The 24,797-nt window shown below is 42.3% G+C and overlaps 1 protein-coding gene across 1 annotated transcript in view; it reads right to left on the bottom strand.

Moving 5' to 3' along the window:
* Rapgef5 (Rap guanine nucleotide exchange factor 5) overlaps nucleotides 1-24,797 on the bottom strand; it is a 236,313-nt gene that overhangs the window by 176,287 nt on the left and 35,229 nt on the right. The window contains exons 2-5 of the mRNA XM_050120850.1: nucleotides 16,201-16,251; nucleotides 14,189-14,295; nucleotides 8,621-8,742; nucleotides 7,187-7,355 (exon numbers count right to left, since the gene is read on the bottom strand). Of these exons, the coding sequence (XP_049976807.1) occupies nucleotides 7,187-7,355; nucleotides 8,621-8,742; nucleotides 14,189-14,295; nucleotides 16,201-16,251 (449 nt within the window). The remainder of the gene's footprint in view (nucleotides 1-7,186; nucleotides 7,356-8,620; nucleotides 8,743-14,188; nucleotides 14,296-16,200; nucleotides 16,252-24,797) is intronic.

Below are 24,797 nucleotides of genomic sequence, written 5' to 3'. Positions count from 1 at the left end.
ATATATCATATCATATCATACATTATCATATCATTCTACCCAAAGTGCCTGCAGTCCCCGGGGGAGGCAGTGGTATGGGAAGAAAGAAAGAAAGAAAGAGAGAAAGAGAGAAAGAGAGAAAGAAAGAAAGAGAGAAAGAGAGAAAGAGAGAGAAAGACAGACCACAGAAAGTTTTGCTCTCTTCCCACAGTGCTCCTAATCTTAACTGGTGGCAATAGCAACACTGTGGCCCTAGTTAGACATCATTCTCAACCCTCCCCCATTACCTCCTTCTGCTTCCCCATGCACACTGAGGCACACTGTGCAAGCGATATCCACCCTGCAATGCCTCTGGTCCTTCCTTCAGGGTGTTCTTCCCTCTTCTCACAATGTTTATCACTGCTGCTGTTGTCCCAGCCCTGACCCCAGAATGGCCTTGAAAACATCTAGATAGAGCACTACCCTAGTCTTCTGCCTAGGCCTACAGTCAGGGAACCTCAACTGATCAATTTTCATAGGTCAAACCAACAAGTGGCCATGTCTTTGAGACGCTGTCTTGACTGATGATTGGTGGAGGACCACTGTGGGCTTCACCAGCACCAGGCTGGACGAGTGAATAAGAAAGGTATCAAAGCGAGCTACAGAGAAGGCCAGTAAGCAGTGTTCTTTCATGGTCTCTGCTTTAGTCCCTGCTTGATTTCCTGCCCTGCCTCCTCAATGGTGGACTGTGACCCAGACATATAAGCCAAAACCTTTGACTCCCCAAGCTGCTTTTGGTCGGACTGTCCTACCACAGCAGAAACCAGCTAGAACAGCCTTCCTCACACCGTGACTCCATACCCTTCCTCACACTGTGACTCCATACCCTTCCTCACACTGTGACTCCATACCCTTCCTCACACCGTGACTCCATACCTCACCTGATAAAGCCCTAAGTATCTTTTGTTCAAAAATCATGTAACTTGTGCTGCTCTGTGCATCGGAAGGAAACTCTGGCAGCACAGGAGAGTCAGGAGGCAGGAAGGGTGGGCAGGGGGCAGTGCTGTTGTCCAGATGCTGAGGCAGCACAGGGGTCTGCGGTGGAAGTCACTGCTGTAGAGCAGATTCAAATGTACCAGGCAAAGTAGGAAAATCAGAGACAGTCAAACATTCAACTCCTAACACTTTGTGTTAAGAGGCAAGGCTTTTAAAAAGTACGTTTTACTATTATTCAGGTGTGGTCAACCTGAATGATCAAGAGGTCGGGAGATCTGAAAAACAATTCTATTGAAACAACAATCTGTTACTCAAGCTCCCTAGAGGAGACATGGCACCCCAAGGAGCTATGAGAGGAAGAAGCCCTAGGATTAGCAAGGCCAGGGTGGGAGAGAGAGAGGCAGGATTGAACAGGCTGAAGAAGGGCTGTTTTGCATAGTTTCACCTGACTCTGGGAACAGGGGCTGTCTCTAGTGGCCTGGTACTGCAGTGGCCAAGGCAAGTGGAAAGCCCCAAAGAGAAGACCTGGAGGCAGATTTTGCATTGATTAGTCCACGTATGAAAAGAACTTGCACAAATGAGTTCTCTACCGTCTGAAGGGATAGTGAAGAGATTGACCGGTCTTTGGAAGGGCATCTCCTCAGGGTCAAGGAAGGCCCAAACTGCACAGCCTTGGAATAGGGAGTCCACGCGGTCAGAGAGGATGCATAAGCAGCACATCAGTGAGACGAAAACAGATGTGGTCCCAGGACACAAACATAAAGGCTGCTTTCAAAATAGCAGTGTCACAGCGTCAAAGATGCTGACCTGTCCAGGAGGACCAGGACTGAAAGTCAACCACTTTATTCGGGAGCACAGTCCGAGGACGTTTTAGTAGAGAAGGCCTCCTCTCAGACAGAAAAGACCCACTTCTCCCCTCTCAAAGTAGCCCTCACAGCCCCCCAACCCCCAGCATATCCCACAGGGCATCTTGTTGAAGAGCAGAGAAAGAAGTACACACTGTATTTGAATAACTTTACTAGATTAGACCAAAATAGGGGACTCCTTGACTACCCAAAATGATGGGTTTCATGTAGATAACATACCAGGTCCTTTAGCAAAAAAAAGAAAAACACTATGTATTTCTTTCCATATCCTTTTTTTTTTGATCTTCAATTTCTTTTTTTCTTTTTTATTTATTAACAATTTTTGTCTCTTCCCCGCCGCCTCCCCTTTCCCTCCCCCTCCCCCAACCAAGTCCCCCTCCCTCGTCAGCCCAAAGAGCAATCAGGGTTCCCTGCCCTGTGGGAAGTCCAAGGACCACCCACCTCCATCCAGGTCTAGTAAGGTGAGCATCCAAACTGCCTAGGCTCCCACAAAGCCAATAGGTGCAGTAGGATCAAAAACCCATTGCCATTGTTCTTGAGGTCTCAGTAGTCCTCATTGTCCGCTATGTTCAGCTAGACTGGTTTTAACCCAGGCTTTTTCAGACCCAGGCCAGCTGGCCTTGGTGAGTTCCCGATAGAACAGCCCCATTGTCTCAGTGTGTGGGTGCACCCCTTGCGGTCCTGAGTTCCTTGCTCGTGCTCTCTCTCCTTCTGCTCCTGATTTGGACCTTGAGATTTCTGTCTGGTGCTCCAATGTGGGTCTCTGTCTCTGTCTCCTTTCATCGCCTGATGAAGGTTAATATTCAGGAGGATGCCTATATGTTTTTCTTTGGGTTCTCCTTCTTATTTAGCTTCTCTAAGAACCCGAATTATAGGCTCAATGTCCTTTATTTATGGCTAGAAACCAAATATGAGTGAGTACATCCCATGTTCCTCTTTTTGGGTCTGGCTTACCTCACTCAGGATAGTGTTTTCTATTTCCATCCATTTGCCTGCAAACTTCAAGAAGTCCTTGTCTTTTACTGCTGAGTAGTACTCTAATATGTATATATTCCATACTTTCTTCATCCATTCTTCAATTGAAGGGCATCTAGGTTGTTTCCAGGTTCTGGCTATTACAAACAATGCTGTTAGCTGTGCGTTAGTAACCTTCAGCAAGCCTTTAGTATTATAACTGTCAGCCATCTATTACTGGAAGGCCTTGGATTTAGGTACTCAGGGGTCAGTGTGAGACTGCCCGGAGCCAGCCTCTTCATCCTTGCTAGCTGAAAGGGACCATACTGTCATGAGCTGAGCTCAGCTCACAAAGCCTCAGCTCCAAGCAGGTCCTTATGAGGAGGAAGCAACGCGCAGGTCCTCGTGGAATCACTAGGCCATCTTTCTAGATGCTGTGATTTCCTCAGCCTTCCCCCATTCTCCTGTCCTCCCACCCAGAGTAACAAATGGGAGCCGGGAAGAAGTTCATTCTGGGAAACTGGATTCGGGCACTTGTGAGAAGGGGGCACTGCAGCTGTCTCCTCCCCGAGGCTGTAGCCTCTCAGACTATCTCTTCGGGGCACAGAAACCATTTCCTAGAGAGCAGGGTACTTGTGTCCTCAGAGAGGCATCAGGCTGGCACAACCCCAGTCTTCTTTCTAATGCAGACGTCCTTTTTTAAATGATAAAATCCCCTTTATTTTTTTCTCTTCTTAAAAATACATTTGTTCAGAACAGATTTGTGTTTATAGAGGGACATTAAGTGGTTTTCTGGCATCATTTTAAAGTCATTTAGAGAGGATGGAAAATTGGGGGGGGTGGATAATGTGGAATTGCATAGGTAGACCTTAATAGCTTTCAAATATCAGAAAGGTTATTAAAAGCACCACAGGATAGGGGCTTTAGTTCATAAATGGAAAACACAGGAATCAAAAGGACTTCAGAGGGCATTTTGGTTAGAAGGAATAAAAGTGAGACAGCACAAGGCTAAGAATAACACAGAAGAATGGATTCTCCTGTGGAAATTACCAAGAATAAGGAGAGTGGTTGACCGAACACAAGTCTAAGACACTTCGTCGACATGGTAGGCCTTGGGCTCCCCCTTGAGGGCTGGGCAGAACTTAACAAGAAAGGAAAGCAGAGCAGAGAGCAGAAGATGACCAGTGTGGGCAAAGACCACAACAATGGAAATTTCTAGGTGAAAGCCAGAGTTATGACGAAAACATGTGCAGGAGCCAGGGGAGGTGCTGTGGCAATTCAGCTCAAAGATGACAACATCTTTTCTCTGACGGTCCTCTAGCTCCGAGTCTGCTTTCAGAAATCTAAGAACAAGAAGGATATATCTTCTCTACTGAATAGAACTGTGGTATTAACATTCTTTTTTTTTAAAAAAAATTGTTTTTATTGAGCTATATGTTTTTCTCCACTACCCTCCCTTTTCTCCCCTCCCCTTCCTTCTACCCTCTCTCATAGTTCCCATGCTCCCAATTTACCCAGGAGATCTTGTCTTTTTCTACTTCCCATGTACATTAGATCCATATATGTCTCTCTTAGAGTCCTCTTTGTTATCTAGGTCATCTGGGATTGTGAATTGTAAGCTGATTTTTTTTATTTATTTCTATGAGCCATTTATGACTGAGTACATATAATATTTGTCTTTCTGGGTCTGGGTTACCAACTCAAAATGATGTTTTCTAGATCCATCCATTTGCCCCAAAATTTCAAGATGTCATTATTTTTTCTTCTGTGTAGTACTCCATTGCACAAATGCACCACATTTTCCTTATTCATTCTTCGGTAGAGGGGTGTTTAGGTTGTTTCCAGGTTCTGGCTATGACAAACAATGTTGCTATGAACATAGTTGAACACATGGCCTTGTGGCACGATTGAGCATACTTTGGATATATACCCAAAAGTGGCATTGCTAGGTCTTAAGGTAGGTTGTTTCCTAATTTTCTGAGAAATCACCATACTGATATACAAAGGGGCCATACCAGCTTGCATCCCCACCAGCAATGCAGGAGTGTTCCCTTTACCCCACAACCTCTCCAGCATAAGTTGTCATTGGTGTTTTTGATCTTGGTCATTCTTACAGGTAAGATGGAATCTCTGAGTTGTTTTGGTTCTCATTTCTCTGATGACTAAAAATGTTGAACATTTCCTTAAATGTTTTTCAGCCATTTTAGATTCCTCTGTTGAGAATTCTCTGTTTAGGTCTTTACCCATTTTTTTTATTGGGTTATTTGTTCTTTTGATGACCAATTTCTTGAGTTCTTTGTTTATTTTGGAGATCAGTCCTCTGTCTGATGTGGGGTTGGTGAAGATTTTTTCCCCATTCTGTAGGTTGCCATTTTGTTTTGAATAACTTTATTCTTTTATGATTGGCATATTTATTTATTTATTATTTATTGTTTCTCTGTAACTTTGGAGCTTGTCCTGGAACTTGCTCTGTAGATCAGGCTAGCCGCGAGCTCGCAGAGATCCACCTGTCTCTGCCTCTCAAGTGCTGGGATGAAAGGCATGTGTCACCACCACTGGGCTATATTTGGTACTTATAATAAGAATAAGCAGGTCCTTAGCTTTCCAGTAACCATTTGTACCATTAGTAACTGTGACCAAATGCTCATGTTCACATCAAATGAAGAAAACTTGCTGGTGAACATGGCACTCTACAGTTGGTTCTAACCCTGAGACCTGACTGCATCCATAGTAATAAGTGTGTGCCAAAAATTGTTTGGATTTTTTTCATTGTTTTTAATGAGCTATACATTTTTCCCTGCTCCCCTAAAAGATTGTAAACAATCTGGAATTGATATTAGGGCTTGAATTTTTTAAATAACAGTCACTATATAATAATAATAACTGAAATTAGAGCAGGTTCAGGATTTATACATAACGAGGCTTTTTCACCCCCATTTAGGGAGGTGTGGGGCTAAACCACGACAACTGGATTGTTCACTGTCCTCCTGCCCCCCAATCTAAGTGCCACAGCTGCACCGTACGCACAAGACATGAAATGGTAGAAGGCTGTTACAGAGCAGCGGTCCTTCTCTCAGAGTTACAAGAGGCCCGCCATCATGGCCGTGTCATAAAAAAGCATGTCACTTCTCAGAGAGCTCCTTGGAGCTTATTGACGTGTGCCTGAGCCTCGCTTAGATGTGTCCAGTCTCCACAAAGAGCATATTACAATAAAGGATAATCCATAACATGCTCACTCAGTGACACTGGAATCTATACTACGGTTTCCAGGTCCTCTGTCAACAGTGGTGCTGACAAACCCAGAATCACTCCACAGCTCAGGCTAACACTCCCACTTACAGTTCTCAGAAGGGATGCAAGGATTACTCCATAACATTGAGAACACAGCAGGTGCACGAGGCTGAGCTGATAAAGCTACGCAGATGTAAATGCAAACATACAAACTATACTTGCGTTTGTATGACCTGGGACAGATTACTTGGACTCTGCCTTAGTCCCCTCACATATAAATGGAAATTAACAGTACTTGTCTTATGGAAGTGAAACAGGACATAAGGTATTTGTTTAGTACAGTACCTGACATGAAATATATTCCTGACACCCAATTTTTCTATTCGACATGTATTGTAAATATGAGATTTCTCTTTGCTAAAAGTCTAAATTAACTGCTCAGTAGTTTCATTTCTTAGCTAATAAGAGTTATATTTGTTATAAGGAATGCATCTCTTGAAAGCTATATTCTCACCTGAGAAGTAAGCGCAATTCCACTTGCCTTACTAATATCAAAAAGCAAGAAGAGTCAACAGTATGAGACAGCGCTCTGGTGCCTGAAGAGTTGCGCATCTGTGAGTGATTCAATTGGCATTTCATCCTGCAGCTCCTTCCTGAAATAAGTTTGCCACTATTGCCAAGGATAAACAGGCATGTCATAACCCCCATATCACGACTCAGGGAAGCTGCTTCTAACTATTTTAACCATACAGTGACTCACTATCTTCATGTGATGATTCACATGCTTTAATCTGAAAATGCTGCTTCTTGATTATTTTCAGAAATTCCTGTTGAGCCCCTTCTTAGCACAGTCACGACATGGATAGTGGATAAGATGAGAGTTAATATTTCACTCAACTTTAGCCCAATCATGTGTTTATACCTAATTTAAACCATCCACTCATTTAGTAGTGAATTAGAAGCATCATGGCGCAGCTGGTGAAGCAAGCCGAGGATCAGAATAGCAATGGAGCCAAGTCTAGCATGAATCTTCAACAATGTTTCTTACCTTTGTGAACTTGGTAACAGTATTCCTACCACTCAAACAAGGCAGAGGCCTGAAGAAGCAGAGCACAGCCCTGGATATAGGACAGTTCTCTAGGAGAGAACAGATACCCTGGTAACCAACAGCAGGTACTCACAGGTCACAGGTGCCGGCTCTAGCAGGAAGGAGATGCACAAGCTGCAGCAGAAGCTTCACTCCATTTTGCCATTCTTCTTCTCTTTCAAATTCACAGTACAAGTAGCTACATTCCTCCGAAGAAAATTGGTAGAAAACATAGTTATCTTGAAAGTACAGATGTTGGTCCACTGTTTGAAGCAAACAAACAAAAATGTTATGCTTTAGAGTCATAAGTCAAATCAAATAATAAAGTCCAATGATTAGTGAGAAACCAAACATAACATTCATTCATGCTTGTACTCTCAATAAAATGAAAGGACACATTGATTAATTTCACTGCTTGAACTTTGACCAATATATCCACATATGTTTTATAAGTTTTCTGCTTCACAGACAAGTGCTGGTCAACTTAATATCAATTCAAAGAGGGTGGCAAGAAATGCTACACAAACACAGCATGATAGCAAGTTCCAGTTAGCAAAATTAGTGGCTCTCAAGTAGAAATGATTGTGCATCACTGCCTCGGGGGACACTTGGTAATGCCTAGAGACATCTTTGGTAGTCATAACGAAAGGATGTGCTCCTGGCATCTACAAGGAAAAGGAAATGGGTGATGCCAAAAGCCCAACATGCACAGCACAGTCCTCCCACAACGAAGAACTCCCTAACTTAGAATGTCAATACCATCAATGCTGGGGAATCCTGTTTTAAATGAATCTGAAGTTAGAGGTTTGTCTCAAAAGGCATTTACACAAAATGTGTCACCAACCATAAGCTTGCTCCTCAAAAAGTGTTAACCTAAACGTATTAGGTGCTAGGTGTTACTAAGAAGACTAAAACCTATCTGTGCTGTTCTTTCACACTGACACCAAGACGTGCCCTTCATATTTCTCATCTATAGAAACAAGGGTTTTTCAGTAACAACTAGTAACTGAGAGATTGAAATAAATAAAGAGCAAATGGCTTCTACTGCTTCAATTCCCTGGGTTCAACTAAGAAGACAGACTGTCATCTACTTTAGCTTCTACTTAAACATCATTTTCTGTCCCATTTGAAGAACTAATCTTCACAGCTCACATATCTAAGTGTTTGTGATTACTTAATTAAAATCATGCACACACATACTCATAAATCAGTTTCTGATTACATACAGCATGATAAACCATTCTTTTGAAGCAACAAAAGACATAACTGACAAAAGAAGTTTATGAGCAGAGTTGACAAGAAAGGAAGGCAATGCCTTTTACCGGTTTATGTCTACAATCTACAAGTACTTAAGTATTTTCACAGAAGGTGTGGCAAAAATAAATGGATCAAAAATGATGTGTCATTTTTACTTGAAATATAAGAATGTAAACATTTAACTTCAAGACCAATTTCCATCCAGATTATAACATGCTTTGGTCTAGCAGTTTAACAAAGCAACAATTGTGTCTTTAATATGAACGCTCACCTGAAGACATAATTCCCATATCCAGTAGGAGCTGCCAGACCCCAATGGCCATAGATCTACACTGGACGAAAGGGCAGTGTTCTAGAAGCCAGTCGACCAGCTCTGACCCCACACAGCTTCTCCTGGACCAAAACAAAGCCATAAGCAATGAGAAGTTCACAGCACTCAGTAAAATCTTGAAACATAATTGATTGAATATGAAGAAATGAAATTAGCGGCTCTTTATGTAAAGGGACTTCAGATTGGTGATGAGGAACTTTCACTCAGACATTTTGGGACTTTTTGCCTGCTCCCTTTGGTAACAAAAAGATTCCATAAAGGTTCGACAAAACTGGACCACAGACTGCAGCCTAGAGTTTTGTTCACTGTTCTTTAAAGATTAGACTCTAACACTTGTTTCAAAGAACAAAAAAAGAACAAAAAACTTGACTGTTAATCATTTAAAAGTAAGCAAAGCAACCCCATTAAGGACCCTAGATCATAAACACAAGAAGCCAAACGTGTGTGCTGGATTCCACTAACCACACACAGTCATCTCTGTAATTAAATTTGAAACACACACCAAATCGCACAGTCTATTACAAGCAGTATCATCAAGTCAACTTTTCCATTTGTGTGGGCCTCAGTGGGGGGAAAAAAGAAAACTTTTTGAAATACAGGTTTTCATTTGCAGAGGAATCTAATTTATACTTTTTCTCCAGCACAAAGGCCGCTAGAGTGCTGTAAGAAAGAGAGAGGAGGAGAAGGAGGGAGGGAGGGAATGCCTCATACACTGTGGACCCTTATTCTGCAGACACTGCGGAGGGGTGAGAATGTAGTGTTGTGTTGGCTCACTCTTGTGACTGACACAGTACGAGCATCCATAGCAAGACTTGCTATGAAGAGCCGCACTTGCGCTGAGCCACTGGCTTCAGTGATCCAGCTTTTGTTACAGCATGTTGATTTCTGGTCAAGTGTCATTACTTAAAAGATGCTCCAAGGCAATGAAGACAATTCCAAACACGCTCAGTGGCAGGTTACCATTAAAACGATAGAAAGATAAGAATTCAGATATGTGGAGCCTTTTAAATGAGGACACAGGTGGCAAGAAAACAGGCAATTAAACCAAACAGTCAATATTAACACTAACTCTACAGGAAGGAATCGAAGTGTTAATTAACTAATTACTCAGGGCTTCTTTCAATTAGCCAGCATCTTTTCGCCTTTGAAAGCACTTTCGTTCGTGGGTTAAATACTATGTTATCTTTTTATTTCACATTTTCAAAACACAGAGGCTCATCAGCCTTCTCTGAGTGTCTGCTTGGCACACAGAAGCCCACAATACAGCATTTGCTCAACAAACGAGATCTCCACATTGTACCAGGTGGCTGGCTAGCTGGTAGCTGAGGCAGCCATGAGGAGGTCTTTTCAACAACACTGCTCAGCAGTTCCAGGGAGGATGGGCAAAGGTGCTGTCGACTGTGGATTCTCATACATCAAAGCCACATGGAAACTGAGAAACCCACTCCTACCAGACCCTTAGGTGCTGCTACTGACCACAAAGCCCAGATTCCTTAGCTTCCCTTTCTCATTATGAAGGGTTCACCCTGTTTGAGGCATAGGCTTGGCACAAATATGCTAAAACACAGAATTGCCATGACAACCTTAATGGAAAACTGGGTACCACTCCCCAACAAGCTACTGTTTTAATTCCATGTGGTCCCTTTCTGCCCCTCCCTAAATCTCACCATTATGTTTTAAATTTCTCCTACTGTCCGTCTGGCCATGAAAAATATTAGAGACAAGGAGAAAGTCTGCTCTTAAAATCTTTAATTCCTAGTCTTCTGACTTGTTGACCAGGTCTACAGGGCAGAGGGGAGCAGAGAGGATGAAAACTGAAACCGCTGGAGCAGAGCGATCTGAATGCTGCCAGCGGGTCTTAGCCACCCTGCATTTTCAGCCTGGCACTCCATCTGCCATACCGGGGAGTGGAGCTGCCACTTGGAGGTGATGCACTACAGAACCACGTGGCCCTGCATACAGCTGAATTTTACCCTTTTCTGCAGGGGAAAATTTGTTTTCCTTGACCTCTTCCTTTCTTCCATTATGGTTTGCAATCAGTCTGTGGTAACACAGATACTAAACTTTAAGGCATAAATAAAATGGTGGTATTTAGTGATTCATCTACATAAAAGGAAATAAGGGCTCAGAAACAAACATGCTTTTTCTATAGTACAAACTGCATAGAATCTTTCCAAAGCTTTCGCTGTGGATTCTCATATGGCATATGGGAACACAGGACCTCAGCTGATGATCAGACACATGTAAATGACCCATTCCAGGCAGCCATTAGGATTTTATCTTTAATCAGTCCTTAGACTATAACAGAAAAGTAGCTCTTCCCCATTACAACGAAACACACGCTTTCTCCCTTCCGGGCTCCCGTAAAACCCTAAAGATGTGATAAATTCATTTTTCCATAGGCCTGAGTAGGGTACATCTCCATTTTCAATCAATACCCACAGAGATCACAAACAAGTTAAAACAACACAAAACCCTTAAAAACATAGACATTAGCAAAGTCTTCTGTAACTGGCACGAACTATGTGAGCTTGCTTACAACTAGACATGAAGACTTACAAACACAATGCTAGCTTTAAAGAGTCAGGTGTGGCTATACATGATGTTTTTACTTTTGCTTTTAATTTTAACTTGAGTGTGGTTGGATGTGGAGGCTTGAATGAGAACTGTGAACAATGAAGGGCAGGTGGGGCGTGCTGTTTGGAAAGCGAAGGAAATGTTAGAAGGTGAAGCCTTGCTGGAGGAAAAACACTGCTTAGAGCAGGCATTGAGTTCCCAGTCCAGCTTCACTTTCGGTTCATTCTCTCAGCTTGTGTTGAAGATGTGATCTCTCAGCTTCCTGCCTCACTCAGCTGCTGCTCCCCAGCCCGTCCTCTGGCCATCATGGCGGACTCTCCCTTCTTTTTTTTTTTTTCAATAAATTTTGGAAATTTTTATTACACAAAAATAAAAAATAACATAAAAACAGAATTAAAGTAAAAAAAAATCATAATGAGATAGCACCTTACCCTGAGTAAAATGGCTGTCTTACAAATGATAACAACTGATGGCTTGGGTATGAAGAAAAGGGAAAAGGGAGTCTTACAGGAGGGGATGTAAATTAATATAGCCACTGTGAAAACAATATAGTTTTTTCCAATAAACAGGATAGGCATGTGATCCTGCAGTCTCACTGTTGGTTATAATTTCAAAGGCATTGCACAGAGTCTGAATATGACTCATCATCACCCCCACATTTATTGATAGACCATTCACTACAAACAACTACTAAATCAACCTCAAGATCCATCAGAGTATAATAGATTAATTATATATATTATATATATATATATATAATATATACACACACAATGGAATATTTTCAAGCATAAAAGCAAGAAAGTTTTGTAATATACAGCAACAGAGATGAACCTGGAGCTAAAACATTAAGTGAAGTAAGCTAGCCATATCAAAGAAACAGTATGGATTGTGAGTCATAAAAGTTATATGACTTGCCATTTTATCAGGTAAATCATCATTGAAATCTTCTTAAAATGAGTACATATAAGGGCCTAATATTAAATAGAGTCAGCTTCAGATCAAGGTAAAATTGATTGTGTTGCATACATAGACATCCCAGAAATTAGATCACTGGCCTTGGGTTTATAATTCAAATAACAGTATTTGTTATTGGAAGAAATTGATATGGGTTTCTTAGACTGGGAGGGTCAAACATTTGAAATGGAAAAGACAAAGTGGTAATCTCAGCTATGCACCCAGTCCTCACTGCTACACTAGATGATAGACCAGAACTGATCATTTCTTTGTCATGAGGATATTAAAACTTTCTTTTCACTGTTTTGAAATATGAAATACAATGTTGTTAATCATCAAACACCAACATGTGATCCTCCCTCTGACATGCACCTGTTGGCTATTCCCCACCAACACCATGGCCTCTAACAAGCCATTTTATTTGTTTTAGGTTTTGTTTATTTGAATATGTTTTTTCAAATTCTGTTTATGACGGACTCTCTCTTCTTGAAGCTGGCCGTTACACCATGAGACTGAACGCACAGCAGCTGTGCTTATGGACTCACACTCTCCACAACACTGGGCTCCTCACTACTCTGACAGAGAACAGGGAGGTTGATAGGGCCCCACACCTTCCTAGGGATGTATAATCCGCTAAGAGCTGTTAAGGAGAGGAGAGTCATTTCCTTCAGTGTGGTGAGGCACTCCTGGAAACAGTCCTAATAAAGTCCTTGCCCCCACCTCCTTCAAAAAAGACATGACAATAGAGAAGAGGCTAGTGGGAAACAGGAAGGGACAAGGGTGCAAGCTGGGGCAGGACAGCAGCAAGAGGTGAATATGAGTGAAATTCATTGTATACAAGTATGAATTCCATTAATATGTATAATTGACATATGCTAACAAAATATTAAGACATTTTATTTGCAGAAACTAGTTACTGTTAAAAGGGAATGAGGAAACTTTCTAGAATGTAAATATCCTCTGTATCTTAATAATGGTTACACAGATCACAATTGTATAGGTGTTTAGCAAATAAAAATTTATTAAGCCTTACAATTAAGATCTGTGCATTTTCTGTGTATAATTGTACCTCACACAGGAGTCTTTTTACTCCAAATACTTGAGAGTCACTATGCCCAGGGTTTGGGTCATGGTAAAATGTTTTCAATGGAACCACTTGTTTCCTGTGGCCGATGAAAACAACAGGGATAATAAAATTACTTTTTTATAAGCTAAATTTCTATAACTTAAAGAAACACACTTTATTGTGAGAATGTGTTCTCCTTCTTGTAATACCTGAGTACTGACCTATTCTGGTTTTTTTTTTTTTATGTCATCTCTTTAAGAAAACTGACAATGTAAGTTGTAGTTTTTGCTTTTGGTTTTATTTTTATAATTTTCTTTTGGTATTGTTAAGTATTAGTTCATCTTCATGTAGCAAGATAAAAAGGTAATAGTATACTCTTTTACTATTCCACAAGAGTGAAACACATTTCCAAACTTTCCACCTGACCTCACCGAAGGTCCAGCCGTTTATTAAAACTAGCCATGAACCTATCCTATCCTTGCTGTTTACAGTGCTAACCCTAGTCACTGGCCTAGGAAGACAAACTGTCTCTTCCCACTCCACACTGCAGTGTGGAATGTTACTCATTCTCACCTGGAGGGTTTGAACAGCTCTCTCTCTGCCTATGAGCCTTTCCAGACTTGGCAGTGTTTCCAATGTGGAGGAACTTAGGTTTCCTTGAAGTACTCAGTGTAGAATCAAAAAAGAGACAACCCTTGTAGTTAGGAATTTTATATCCTTGCAGACCCAGAAACCTAACCATGGCCATAAGCAAAAACCCTTCGGGTGCTCAGCAGCCAGAGCACATCTGTCCCTCCAGCTGCAGATACCCAGACAGCCTGACACTCTATGCTCGGAGCTACAATTAGGCTGGTGGATCTTCTCCCCTCAAGGGGAGCTTCTGACAAGGTGTTAAGAAATGGTGTTACCTGTAAAATCCCTTGAGGTTCACTCTGTCCTTTACCAGGTCAGCTGCTTGAAGGATAATAATATTTCTTAATGCTTTTCCTGCACAAGAAGAATTCTCTCCATAAATCTAAGCAGAAAAGAAAAATAGTCTTGTAAATGTAGAGCAATAACGTGACAGCCTGTGAGCTCCCAATAGCATGCTGCATATAAAGAATCACGACCAATTCCCTAAGCTTCAGATACATTTTAGCCTAGGAAGCTATATAGGCCAATAATTACCTTATTTCATTTTAGCTGCTGGTCCATTTAAGCTATTAAACTATAATAGCTATTTTCCAAATGTAAAGGACTCAACTATAATCATAAGCAACGTTCTCTTAAAAGACGAAGTTTTCAAAGTGGAATTTCCACATTGTGAACATAATGTTTCAGTCACTGCAGCACACTGGGGTCATCTGATCTGTATAGATTAATCACAAGCAAATCGTTTAATCTACTGACTTGGCCCATTGATAATCCATGCACATAAAAGCCCTTGGAAGAGACTTCCCCGCTTAGCAAACAACCAAAAGCAGGATGCAATGCCACGGCATGCTACTTTGCTGGGAAGCTCCACTCAACGGCAGAGTTCACAGCTGACTCCAAATGTTCTAGTGTGATCTGCAGTGCTTCCGTTATATCTTTCAGAAAGAGATATCATTGAACTTCTCTCCTTAATCTTCCCATTCCTCCCTGAGTCCCTGGTCCCTGGAGAGGAAGAGAGGTGCCTCTTGGAGAGCTCTGGGCCCTATTTTCAAAACCACCTCCTTTCCTCTGTTGTACTTTCTTCTTTAGCACAAGGCTATATTTCAGAAGCCAAGGAGGCAAAGTGTGATGGGCTAACTTCACAAGGTAAATAAATGTTCTCGAAAACCAATGTACACATCTCTATGCTCACAGCTTCCTGTTTGCTCCCCTCTGCCTGTTGTGACATTTATTTATTTCTATATTAATTTTATAGCTATGAGTGCTTTTTCCTGGATGTATTTTTGTTTGTATGTGTGCTGTACATGTGTGTGCCCGATGCTTCTGAAAGTCAGAAGGTATTAGATCTCCTGGAACTGGAGTTATAGATGGTCGTGAGCCACCATGTGGGTGCTGGGGATCGAACCTGCATTTGGTGGAAGAACAGCTGGTGCTCTTAATTGTTGAGCCATCTCTCCAGCCCTATTAGATTTTTGTCAAACTCCTTTGTCTGGCTGTGCTAGTTTTGAGGACGGGTTTTGTAAAGCTCTATAACCTCAGACCCTCTTCGTAACTATTTCTTACCTACAAGTAGTTTATATTATCTCTTAAAGCAAACAAATTAATAATATATTGGTTCTGACTTGCTAGAAAGTAAGTGTCCGTACTTAATTCTCCCAGTGTAATCACTGGAATACAATCTGATGAGAAGAGGGCCAGAAATGATTCCCTGCGAGCATGTTTTAAAAATCAAACCTTGAACAAGCTACATGGCAGAAAGTTCCTGAGGCAGAGACATGAGTCAGCTGATGCTTAAGCAGTCCTGACATCTACAAGGTTCACTCAGTGAGTCATCTGCGAGGCATTTAAGCTCTGCTCCAGGTGCATGACACAGGAAGAGGAAGAGAGAAAGGCCTCGCCTCAGTCCTCTGTGAGCACAGAGGGGACAATGCCCTTAGAGGTAGCTCCACACACATCCTCTCTTACTAAAGTCCTCTGTGCAATGTACTTATAAACTCTGTGTTTCCGTCCATACAAAAACTACAGGATGCATGTATACTCTACCACCCTGATGGCTTACTGCAGAGCAGGTGGAAAATAGCTGTGTCTTATATCACGAGCACCCTGAATCCTGACAATGATCAGGGAATCTAATCTTCAAGGTCTCCCTGGCGGGGAGGATGGTGTGATGAGTACATTATCCCTGCAAAACTCCGGGAGGTCAGGCAGCTGTAACCCAAAGTTCCCCACTAGCATCTGTGAAACACTGTTATAAACACAGAGACGAAAAGAAAAAGCAGTTTCATACCTGGGAAGAAGTATGTTCAAGGTATGGGTTGGAAATTCTTCTTGAAAGAGTCTATTTTAAAAGAAAAAGGAAAGGAGGGAAATTAGACTCAAACCTTGAATCAAAAAAAAAAAAAAAAAAAGCAAAGCACATGCAAGTGTCAGGCCTAGTGTCTATAAAAGATTAGTTTAATAAACCTCAAGTCACAGGTCACCTTCACTCCAGTCAGGCAGGACATTTCTCTTGAATGGCTCCTGCTTCCAAGAGTGCAGCCTGCAGCAGTAAGGCAGGAAGCTGTGCCTACAGTCACCTCAAGTCACTCCAACAGGGACTGGGATACCATTGCTCTCGTACCACCCCCATTCAGCCCTCTTTCACTTCTACCTCAGAGGCTGCTTCAGCCTCTCAGTAGGTTTTCCTGTCCTTCAGTTCCACTCCCCCCACACCCACCCATTCCCCTCCCACGCCAAACCACTCTTCAAACTTCAGCAGACACATGTCCAAAGTCATCCTCCCTCTTAAAGTGAGTCACCGGTAGTTGAGAGGGGTCAACTCAAGGCCCTCTCAGCCCCACAGTCTGCCTCTTACATACTTCATGTTTTATCTCTCTTCAAGCCCACAGGGACTTTCTCACTAAGATATAGGTCTCCCTGGGACTTGGGAGAGGATATTGTAGATTATATTCATAATAGGTTTACATACATGAAACTGATGAAAATAAAGAGTTTGGAGGATCTAAGTGTCAGACACTAGAGACAGATCACTCGCTAAAGTCCTTGCCTTGTAAGCATATGGACCTGAGTTTGATCCCATAACCCATTTAAAGAAAAAAAATGGGCATGGTGGCATACACTGTGAGCCCAGAACTAAGATGGTGAAGACAGGTGGATTCTTGAGACTCACTGGCCAGCCAACTTAGTGTACTTGGCAAGCTGCAGACCAGTGAGAGACCACGTCTCAAAAATCAAAGCGGTTAACACCTAATAATGATCCCAAAATCTGTCTTCTGGCCTCCACATACAATCATACATGTGTCTGCACATGGGCACACAAAAGTATACCCACCCACAAACATATGCACACATGTATGTTAGAGCAAGCTGCTGCTCACATCCCTACCTAGTCATAGCATTTTCTGTTCAAATCCATTGTCTTCCATGATGGACCCACTTGGAGTCCAGGTTTTCACTCCTTTCACACAACTGCTAACCAACCTGACTCTGCTTAGCTTCTAAGACCAGGTAAGATCCTATGTGTTTAGCGGGATAAGGCCATTGACTGGATAGTTCTCTCTTCAGTGAAGTTCCACCAATGGGAACGGGGGCTGAAACTCTTGGGAGATCTTTGTTTGGTGTCATTTACCCTGCAGAACTTGTGCACCCCGCATTGTGGTACATACAGAATCTGTGCGAGTACCCTATGGTGCTTCGATCACATGGCACCGAGCATACAATGCTACATAAAGAGGTTTGTGTTTCCATTCATTTACTTAGCTCTTTATATATCACATATCAACTAAGGGTTTGCTGAATGTTTGAATCGTGGGAGCTAATTTTCCCCACCTAACAATCTAGCCAGCAGCTCAGTCACCCACAGATGCTTCAGCACAATGGAGACTCATTATCGCGTCCCACTGCGGTTCAGGAAGAACAGAGAAACTAACATTTACTAAGCTCCCAACCCGTGTTTAAGGGCTCTTTACACCTGGGCTTTCAGATTTGATGCTTATGAGAGCCCAGTGTTTAGCCTGCCACCTCCACTCTGCAGAACAACGTGCTACACTTACCAACACCCCCGCTAGTCATCACTTTGTGCTATGTGAACCTTCTACCAAATTTCAACCTAAAAAGGAAATGCCTGTTCTGAGACTTTCCCACTCTAGATAGCTCCCACACAAATTATCCTTGGGTCAAACAAATGAAAGTATTGACTCTTTATCCAGAAAGGCTAAAGGATGTTCTACTAAAGATTTGCAACTTGCTTAAAAGAAGAAATTTTTGTAAGTCAGCCCGTTTTCGATGCCCACCATTCTGGCATTGCCCATGCACACTCCCACTGAGCCCTCAGCAGACCTGGCATCGGGGCCTACACAGCACTGAATGATTTAAAGCTTACATAGACACCAGATTTCCCCATGGTAATGAGTTATTTTTTATCCAGACCAAGGAGAGTTTTTGAAAAAAAAAATGTGACAGAAAAAAAGCTGACAGCCTTCATGTATTCATCAAATTGTTTCAATCAGTTCAAAGAACAAGTTTTTCACATGAGCTAGTCCAAGAAAAAGCCTTCCTTAAGGAAAGAAAAAAACTGGGCAGGAATATTTTCACAAAGAAACAAACCACTTGCCTTTCTCTCCACTGCCATCCTAAACCAGGCAGCTCTCAGGGTGACAGTCACAGGATCCGGCTAACAGAAGCACCCTCCCCCAGAGCCCTTTCTAAAGACAGGTAAGGAGAGTAGGTGAAGTGACGGGGCTCCTGTGCTGGAAAGATAAGGTATTAGATAAGCTGCTAGTCCCTGGGGAATGGCAGGCAGCATAATAAGAACACAATCCTATTGAGGCCCAGGGGAACCATGTGTCACTAACACCAGGGATAGCAGCCCTCAGAGCAGGAAGCCACAGAGCTCTTTGTGGATCTCAGTGAAGTACTGACCCATTAAACTTCAAATAACTTTCTAACTGCTCTTGTAGAGACTACTTCCTGTTAGGATTCCATGCTGACCAAAGTATCAAGTTACAAAGACAAGGTAAGAAGAACATGGGGTTCCCTCATCACCTCAGGGTTAAGAGGTCCAGGAGAGACCTGCTTCTTCATTGAATTTGGGGACCACCATACAGGTAAGTTCCAGAGGACTGCTCTCCAGCCTCTACAAGATCTGCCCCTAATCCATGGCTTAGCTGTTATTACCCACCTTTTAACGCCCTGGTCTCACTTCTTCACTCAGCACCTACGCTTCATCTCTTGAAGCTTATGACTGGTTCCTTCTATTTATTTCACACTAATGAAGCACTTACTTTGTTGCTTGAGACATTGTGAAAGCTTCTAAAAACAAACACAAGAACAAAAACACTCCCTGATTTCTACAACTCCTTTACCAGAAGGTAATCCTGAAATTTTCCAGAAAAAAACAAAAAAACCAATAACAACAAAAAAAGTTCTACCATTTTGGCTTAATTTAAGGAAGCTTTTAAGAAAAATTTTAAATACTGACCAAGATGGAATTTAGTCAGGACCATCACCAGGGAATTTTCCAGGCGAAGGGCCTTGAGACATGTGTTGGTGGGACGTATACAAACAAAGACCCATAGAGGTAAGCACACTTTTTCATGAGGCTTTGTTGTTAGTTTCCAAGAACTCCAATCCCAGGATGCCAGGAAGTTACCTAGTCTTTGGGCAGGTGGGGCTTACAGGTTAACTTCGGGTTTAACAACACAAGCTGCAAGCTTTAAACCCTTGAATTCTCTCTTCTTGGTCCTGATTTTCTCATTGGCTTGCTCCATAACCTCAGGAGGCTACTCTATTGATGCCCAATGTCTTCCTGTGGTTGGCCTGGGTGGGGGTTGTGACAGGAAAGCCTCAAACTCATGATTCTCCCACCTTTGCCTTTCAAGTGCTGGGATGATAGGAGAGGACCACCCAAGTGTCCTCCCTTTAAATTGCTTTCAACCATTATTATCTCATGAATAAAATGAACAGAAAAGGTTATGGTTCCTTTTCCTGCTTATTTCTAACTGCCAGAAACTACTCATTATGGGTGCACTGATTCGGAAAGGCATAAACATCCCACAGACAGCCTAACAACATGAATGAAAATGGACTTTAGTTCAAAATCTTTTCCACCTTTTTAATTTATATTAAAGATGGGTTGATTGATTTTATGCATATGAGTGTTCTATATGCAAGTAACGCCAGAAGAAGGCATCAGATCCTGCTATAGATGGTTGTGAGCCACCATGTGGTTGGTGGGAATTGAACTCAGGGCCTCTGGAAGAGTAGGCAGTGCTCTTAACCGCTTAGTCATCTCTCTAGGTTCTCCTTTTTATTTTAATAAATAACAGAAAATAGTTCTTTAAATGAACCCAGAGAAATTTAATATTTTATACATAGAGACCTGCAGTCCTTTATTGTACACTAATGAATCATCAAGAAGAGGAGTCCTAACTCAAAAAGACAATTGATTGGCAGCCATATTACTGCCTTTTAGGTGGGTGCCCACGAAAGTGAAGCTACAACTGTCCAGGAGCCAACCTGGAAGTCACGTGCATTGTGTGTTGTTATTAGTACACACCTGGAAGTCTGGACATGGAGTCTTACTAAACTAGAGACATGGGGTTCATGTTTCATCAGCTCTTAAAGGAGATGTCTCAAGACTACCCTTAGATTCCATTAGGTTGCCAAGGAAAGAGATTCCATAAGAAGAAACACTGAATCCCTTCAATCACACAGAAGTGCAATCTGCCCTATCACTAAAATGAACCCACAAGGAGACCCAGACTGACTGGTGACATGGCCACTGTCCCAGTCCCCATTTGGAGTGAACAAACAGACTAGAAGGTGGACTCATAAGATAAACACACTGAACATCACAATCTAGGAATCCAGAAAGCTTCATAATTAACTAGTGGTCACATAAGAAGTCATAGACTAAAACAATAAAGGCTGTCACTTTCCGGCAACGTCTAAGACTGTGGATTCTTCTTATGGCCACGAACAGAATCCCACTGTTCATAGGTTTTAGAATGACATAGTCACGGAAAGTTCAATGTAATAAAAATAGGTGACAGACACAAGCTGCTGCGGTGGGCAGGGCATAACTGTTCCTTCTGTGAGTTCTGGCTGCAGCTAGGTCCACACTATCTTGTGGGCCTCCTAGGCACACACCCATAATAACAGCCAGTCACACACGCACACAACCTACTTGTAAGAAAATCTTCTAAACAGTGCTATGGCACCTAAGCCTACGATGTGCTCAAAATTCTATTTACCACTGACCTGTCACGAGTGAAGAAAGAAGGCTGATGAGATGGCTCAGTAGGTAAAGTCTTTGCCAGATAAAGATTGAAATGAAGAACTAATTCAAAGTTGTTCACACACACACACAAACACACACACACTTTTTACAAAGTAATGCAAAGGGCTGGGAGCTGGCTCAGTTGGTAACATGCTTGCCATACAAGCATGAGGATATGAGTTGAGCTCCAATACCCAAGTAAACAAACTAGGCATGTGAGGCATGCCTGTCATCCCAGCCTTCAAGAAACAAGCAGATTTTGGGATGGCCGGTGACTAACCTAGCCTACTCATAGGCTTCCACTCTAAGCAGATTCTTGGCTGGCTGGTGACTAGCCTAGCCTACTCATAGGCTTCCACTCTAAGCAGATTCTGGAATGGCTGGTGAGCTACTGTAGCCTAATGAGAGGTTTCCACTCTAAGCAGATTCTAGGCTGGCTGGTGACTAGCCTAGCCTACTCATAGGCTTCCACTCTAAGCAGATTCTGGGCTGGCTGGTGATGAGCCTAGCCTACTCATAGGCTTCCACTCTAAGCAGATTCTGGAATGGCTGGTGAGCTACTGTAGCCTAATGAGAGGTTTCCACTCTAAGCAGATTCTGGAATGGCTGGTGAGCTAGTGTAGGCTAATGAGAGATTTCCACTCTCAATTAAAGACCTTGTCTCATGGATGGTAGACGGTTCCTGAAGGACACTCACGTTCATCTCTGGCCTCCGGGTGTGCACTATGACAACATGCAGCATGCACATGCATATGTGACCAAATGAACACATACTCCAAAGAACAGAAAGCAGCAGACTCTTGAGCACTGTAAGAGCTAGCCAGTAAGAGGCTACAGATAACAAGCCAGGCAGTGTTTAAAAGAATACAGTTTCCGTGTAACTATTTCGGGCATAAGCTAGCCATGCGGGCGGCCGGGTGCCGGGGACGCAGCCCCACTGCTCCTAATTCAACAGAGTGGCACCCAACGTGCTAAATGAACCTACACATATGTTCTAAAGGTATCTTGACTTCAGAATTTGGGTTTAAGGATATGATGCTTTGGAAAGGGTCTTCTTGGATTGCATTTATCCCAAAATGGTATGATAGACCTCGCCCTCCTGAAAGGTTGCTGTGAACACCCTCAAAAAATTACTTCACTCAACTGCCAACTGAGATGAACCTAGCAGACAGGTTATCCCATAAAAGATCTGATTAACAACGCCCCCATTCAGCAGAAAGCAGTTTGAAGAGAAAAAACTGCGCCCATGTTCCCAAATATTGTTTATAAATGTTCTTTTACATTTAAAGGGGGATATGATATAGATATTAATAATTTACATTGGTATGGATTTTAAGGTCAATTTTGTTATTTGTATATGTATTTTTGATCTTGATTAAGGTATTGTGATTGTGTAGTTCATTTAAAAATGTAATGTATAATTAGGAAATATAGGTTGTTAATGGATAATCATCGCTAATAGTTAAGCTTGTAGTCATGTTAGTTAGATTTTCTAGATATATAGAGATATATTTCAGTTAGATAGGCATTCTTCATATCTTTCAAAGACTTCAGAATATGGTATTTTAAATGTTTTAATAACTTAGGGTTTTTCATGACAATGAGACACATCTGCTCCTGGCAGCACCAATCTACTTCAAGAAGAAGATGGGCATCGAAGAGGATCCTTATGGAGTTTGATAGCCATTTGGACAAGAGACTGTTCTTGCCTGGACTGTTTAATAAACTGGACGCAAAGAACACACAGAAAGAGGACTGATAAACTTGCCAAAAGGTGAGATGGTCTTTCCGGGTTCCTGACCTATGAAAGAGTCTACGAGACATTCTGCAGGACACAGCAGAAAATGACTAAACTGTCTTTGGAATTTCCTGCTTCATGGAAATGTCTGCTGGATACCATGGGTCTGTAGGCTGAAGATGGATGCCCCAATGGTACAGAAGAACTTTGGGTGACTGTCCAGGCAGCGAGATGTCTCTGTCATTTCTAGAGTTTTGGATTTCTTGTTTGCTTAGGTAATATTATATCCTACTGGAGTCTTTGATGGAGTTAAAGAATGGATAGATAATTATAGTTTTCCATTGTTATAAAAAAGATAAAATAGATATAAATATTGTAACTGTAATTCTTACTTGATAACTGTTTTGTTATATGTAATTTTACTATGTTAAAGTTAAAGCCTTTCTTTTTTGTTTAAACAGAAAAGGGGGAAATGATGTGGGAGTGATTTCTTATTAATAAAGAAACTGCCTAGGCCCCTTGATAGGCCAACCCTTAGGTGGGTGGAGAAAACAGAACAGGATGCTGGGAGAAAGAAGCTGAGTCAGGGAGTCGCCATGATTCTCCCACTCCAGGCAGACGCAGGTTAAGATCTTCTCTGGTAAGCCACCTCATGGGCTACACAGATTATTAAAAATGGGTTAGATTAATATGTAAGAGCTAGCCAGTAAGAGGCTACAGATAACGGGCCAGGCAGTGTTTAAAAGAATACAGTTTCAGTGTAATTATTTCAGGGCATAAGCTAGCCATGTGGGCGGCTGGGTGCCGGGGACGCAGCCTCGCCGCTCCTATAGCTACAGAGCACCCCCTTGGCCTTAATCATCTCCCCATAACTGCATCACCTCATTCCTGTTTGTACAGGTAAGAGGCTCGATTGTCAGAGAAATGAAGTCCCAGAGAAACGAAACGAGAACCACAGCAGAGACCAAGTCAACAACATGCCACATGTCTCTAAGTAATTGTAAGCAAGTTTCTGCTACGTGCCAGTGTTTTACATACACCAAATGACAATCTCTGAAACTCTGAAGTACGTATAGAAGACAAAACTAAACTACAGAGAAGTTAAAACCCAAGTCTACCTTTAGTTGCTATTCCATGAATACACAGTTTAACACAGAACATCGTGATTTAAACCATGTGACAAAGGCCTAGACTGAGTGACTTTTCCAAAGATGTGACAAAGCTGTACCTACCTCAGACAAGGCACAAAAGGCACAGCGAAGGAATGGTTCCACCTAAGTCCATCTTTGGGGTTGCTTACGGTACGGTACGTGGGCAGCTTACTAGCAGCTACACACCTGAGGCTCCTCCCACTACAATACCAACTGCTATCCATACTCAGGGAATGCAGTAAGAAGTCACCCAAGGAGCTGAGCAAAGTCGCTGAGAGGTATTCACCTGGTGTGCAGGTCCTGGGGTCACTCTCATCCTGGGAGAGGGCTTACAAATAATCCCTGCTAGATCCAGCAAGTCCCAAGCCTGGATGGCATAGAAGTCCCTGGGGGAAACGCCATGGTCCCACACTGAGCATACTGAATTCAAATCTCAAGGAGTAGGGTCTGCATTGTTTCCCCCCTCCCTGCAACCCCCAGTTAGTTTTAATGTATGGCAAGGTTTGAATAGAACAGTAAAAACTCAATGACTTGGTGCTAGGGAGACAGCTCAATGGTTCAGAGCACTTGCTGTTACCCCAGAGAATCCTGGCTCAATTCCCAGCACCCACATTAGAGTTCACAGCACCCATAACTCCAGCTCCGGGGCCCTGATTTGTTCTTCTGGACTCCAGAAACTGCAATCACATGTACACATTGCCACAGACACAATTTAG

The sequence above is a fragment of the Alexandromys fortis genome, unplaced genomic scaffold (assembly GCF_014885135.2).
Source record: "Alexandromys fortis isolate MF-2015 unplaced genomic scaffold, M_Fortis_MF-2015_v1.1 scaffold_182, whole genome shotgun sequence".
Lineage (NCBI taxonomy): Eukaryota > Metazoa > Chordata > Mammalia > Rodentia > Cricetidae > Alexandromys > Alexandromys fortis.
This window is presented reverse-complemented; position numbering and strand designations above follow the sequence as displayed.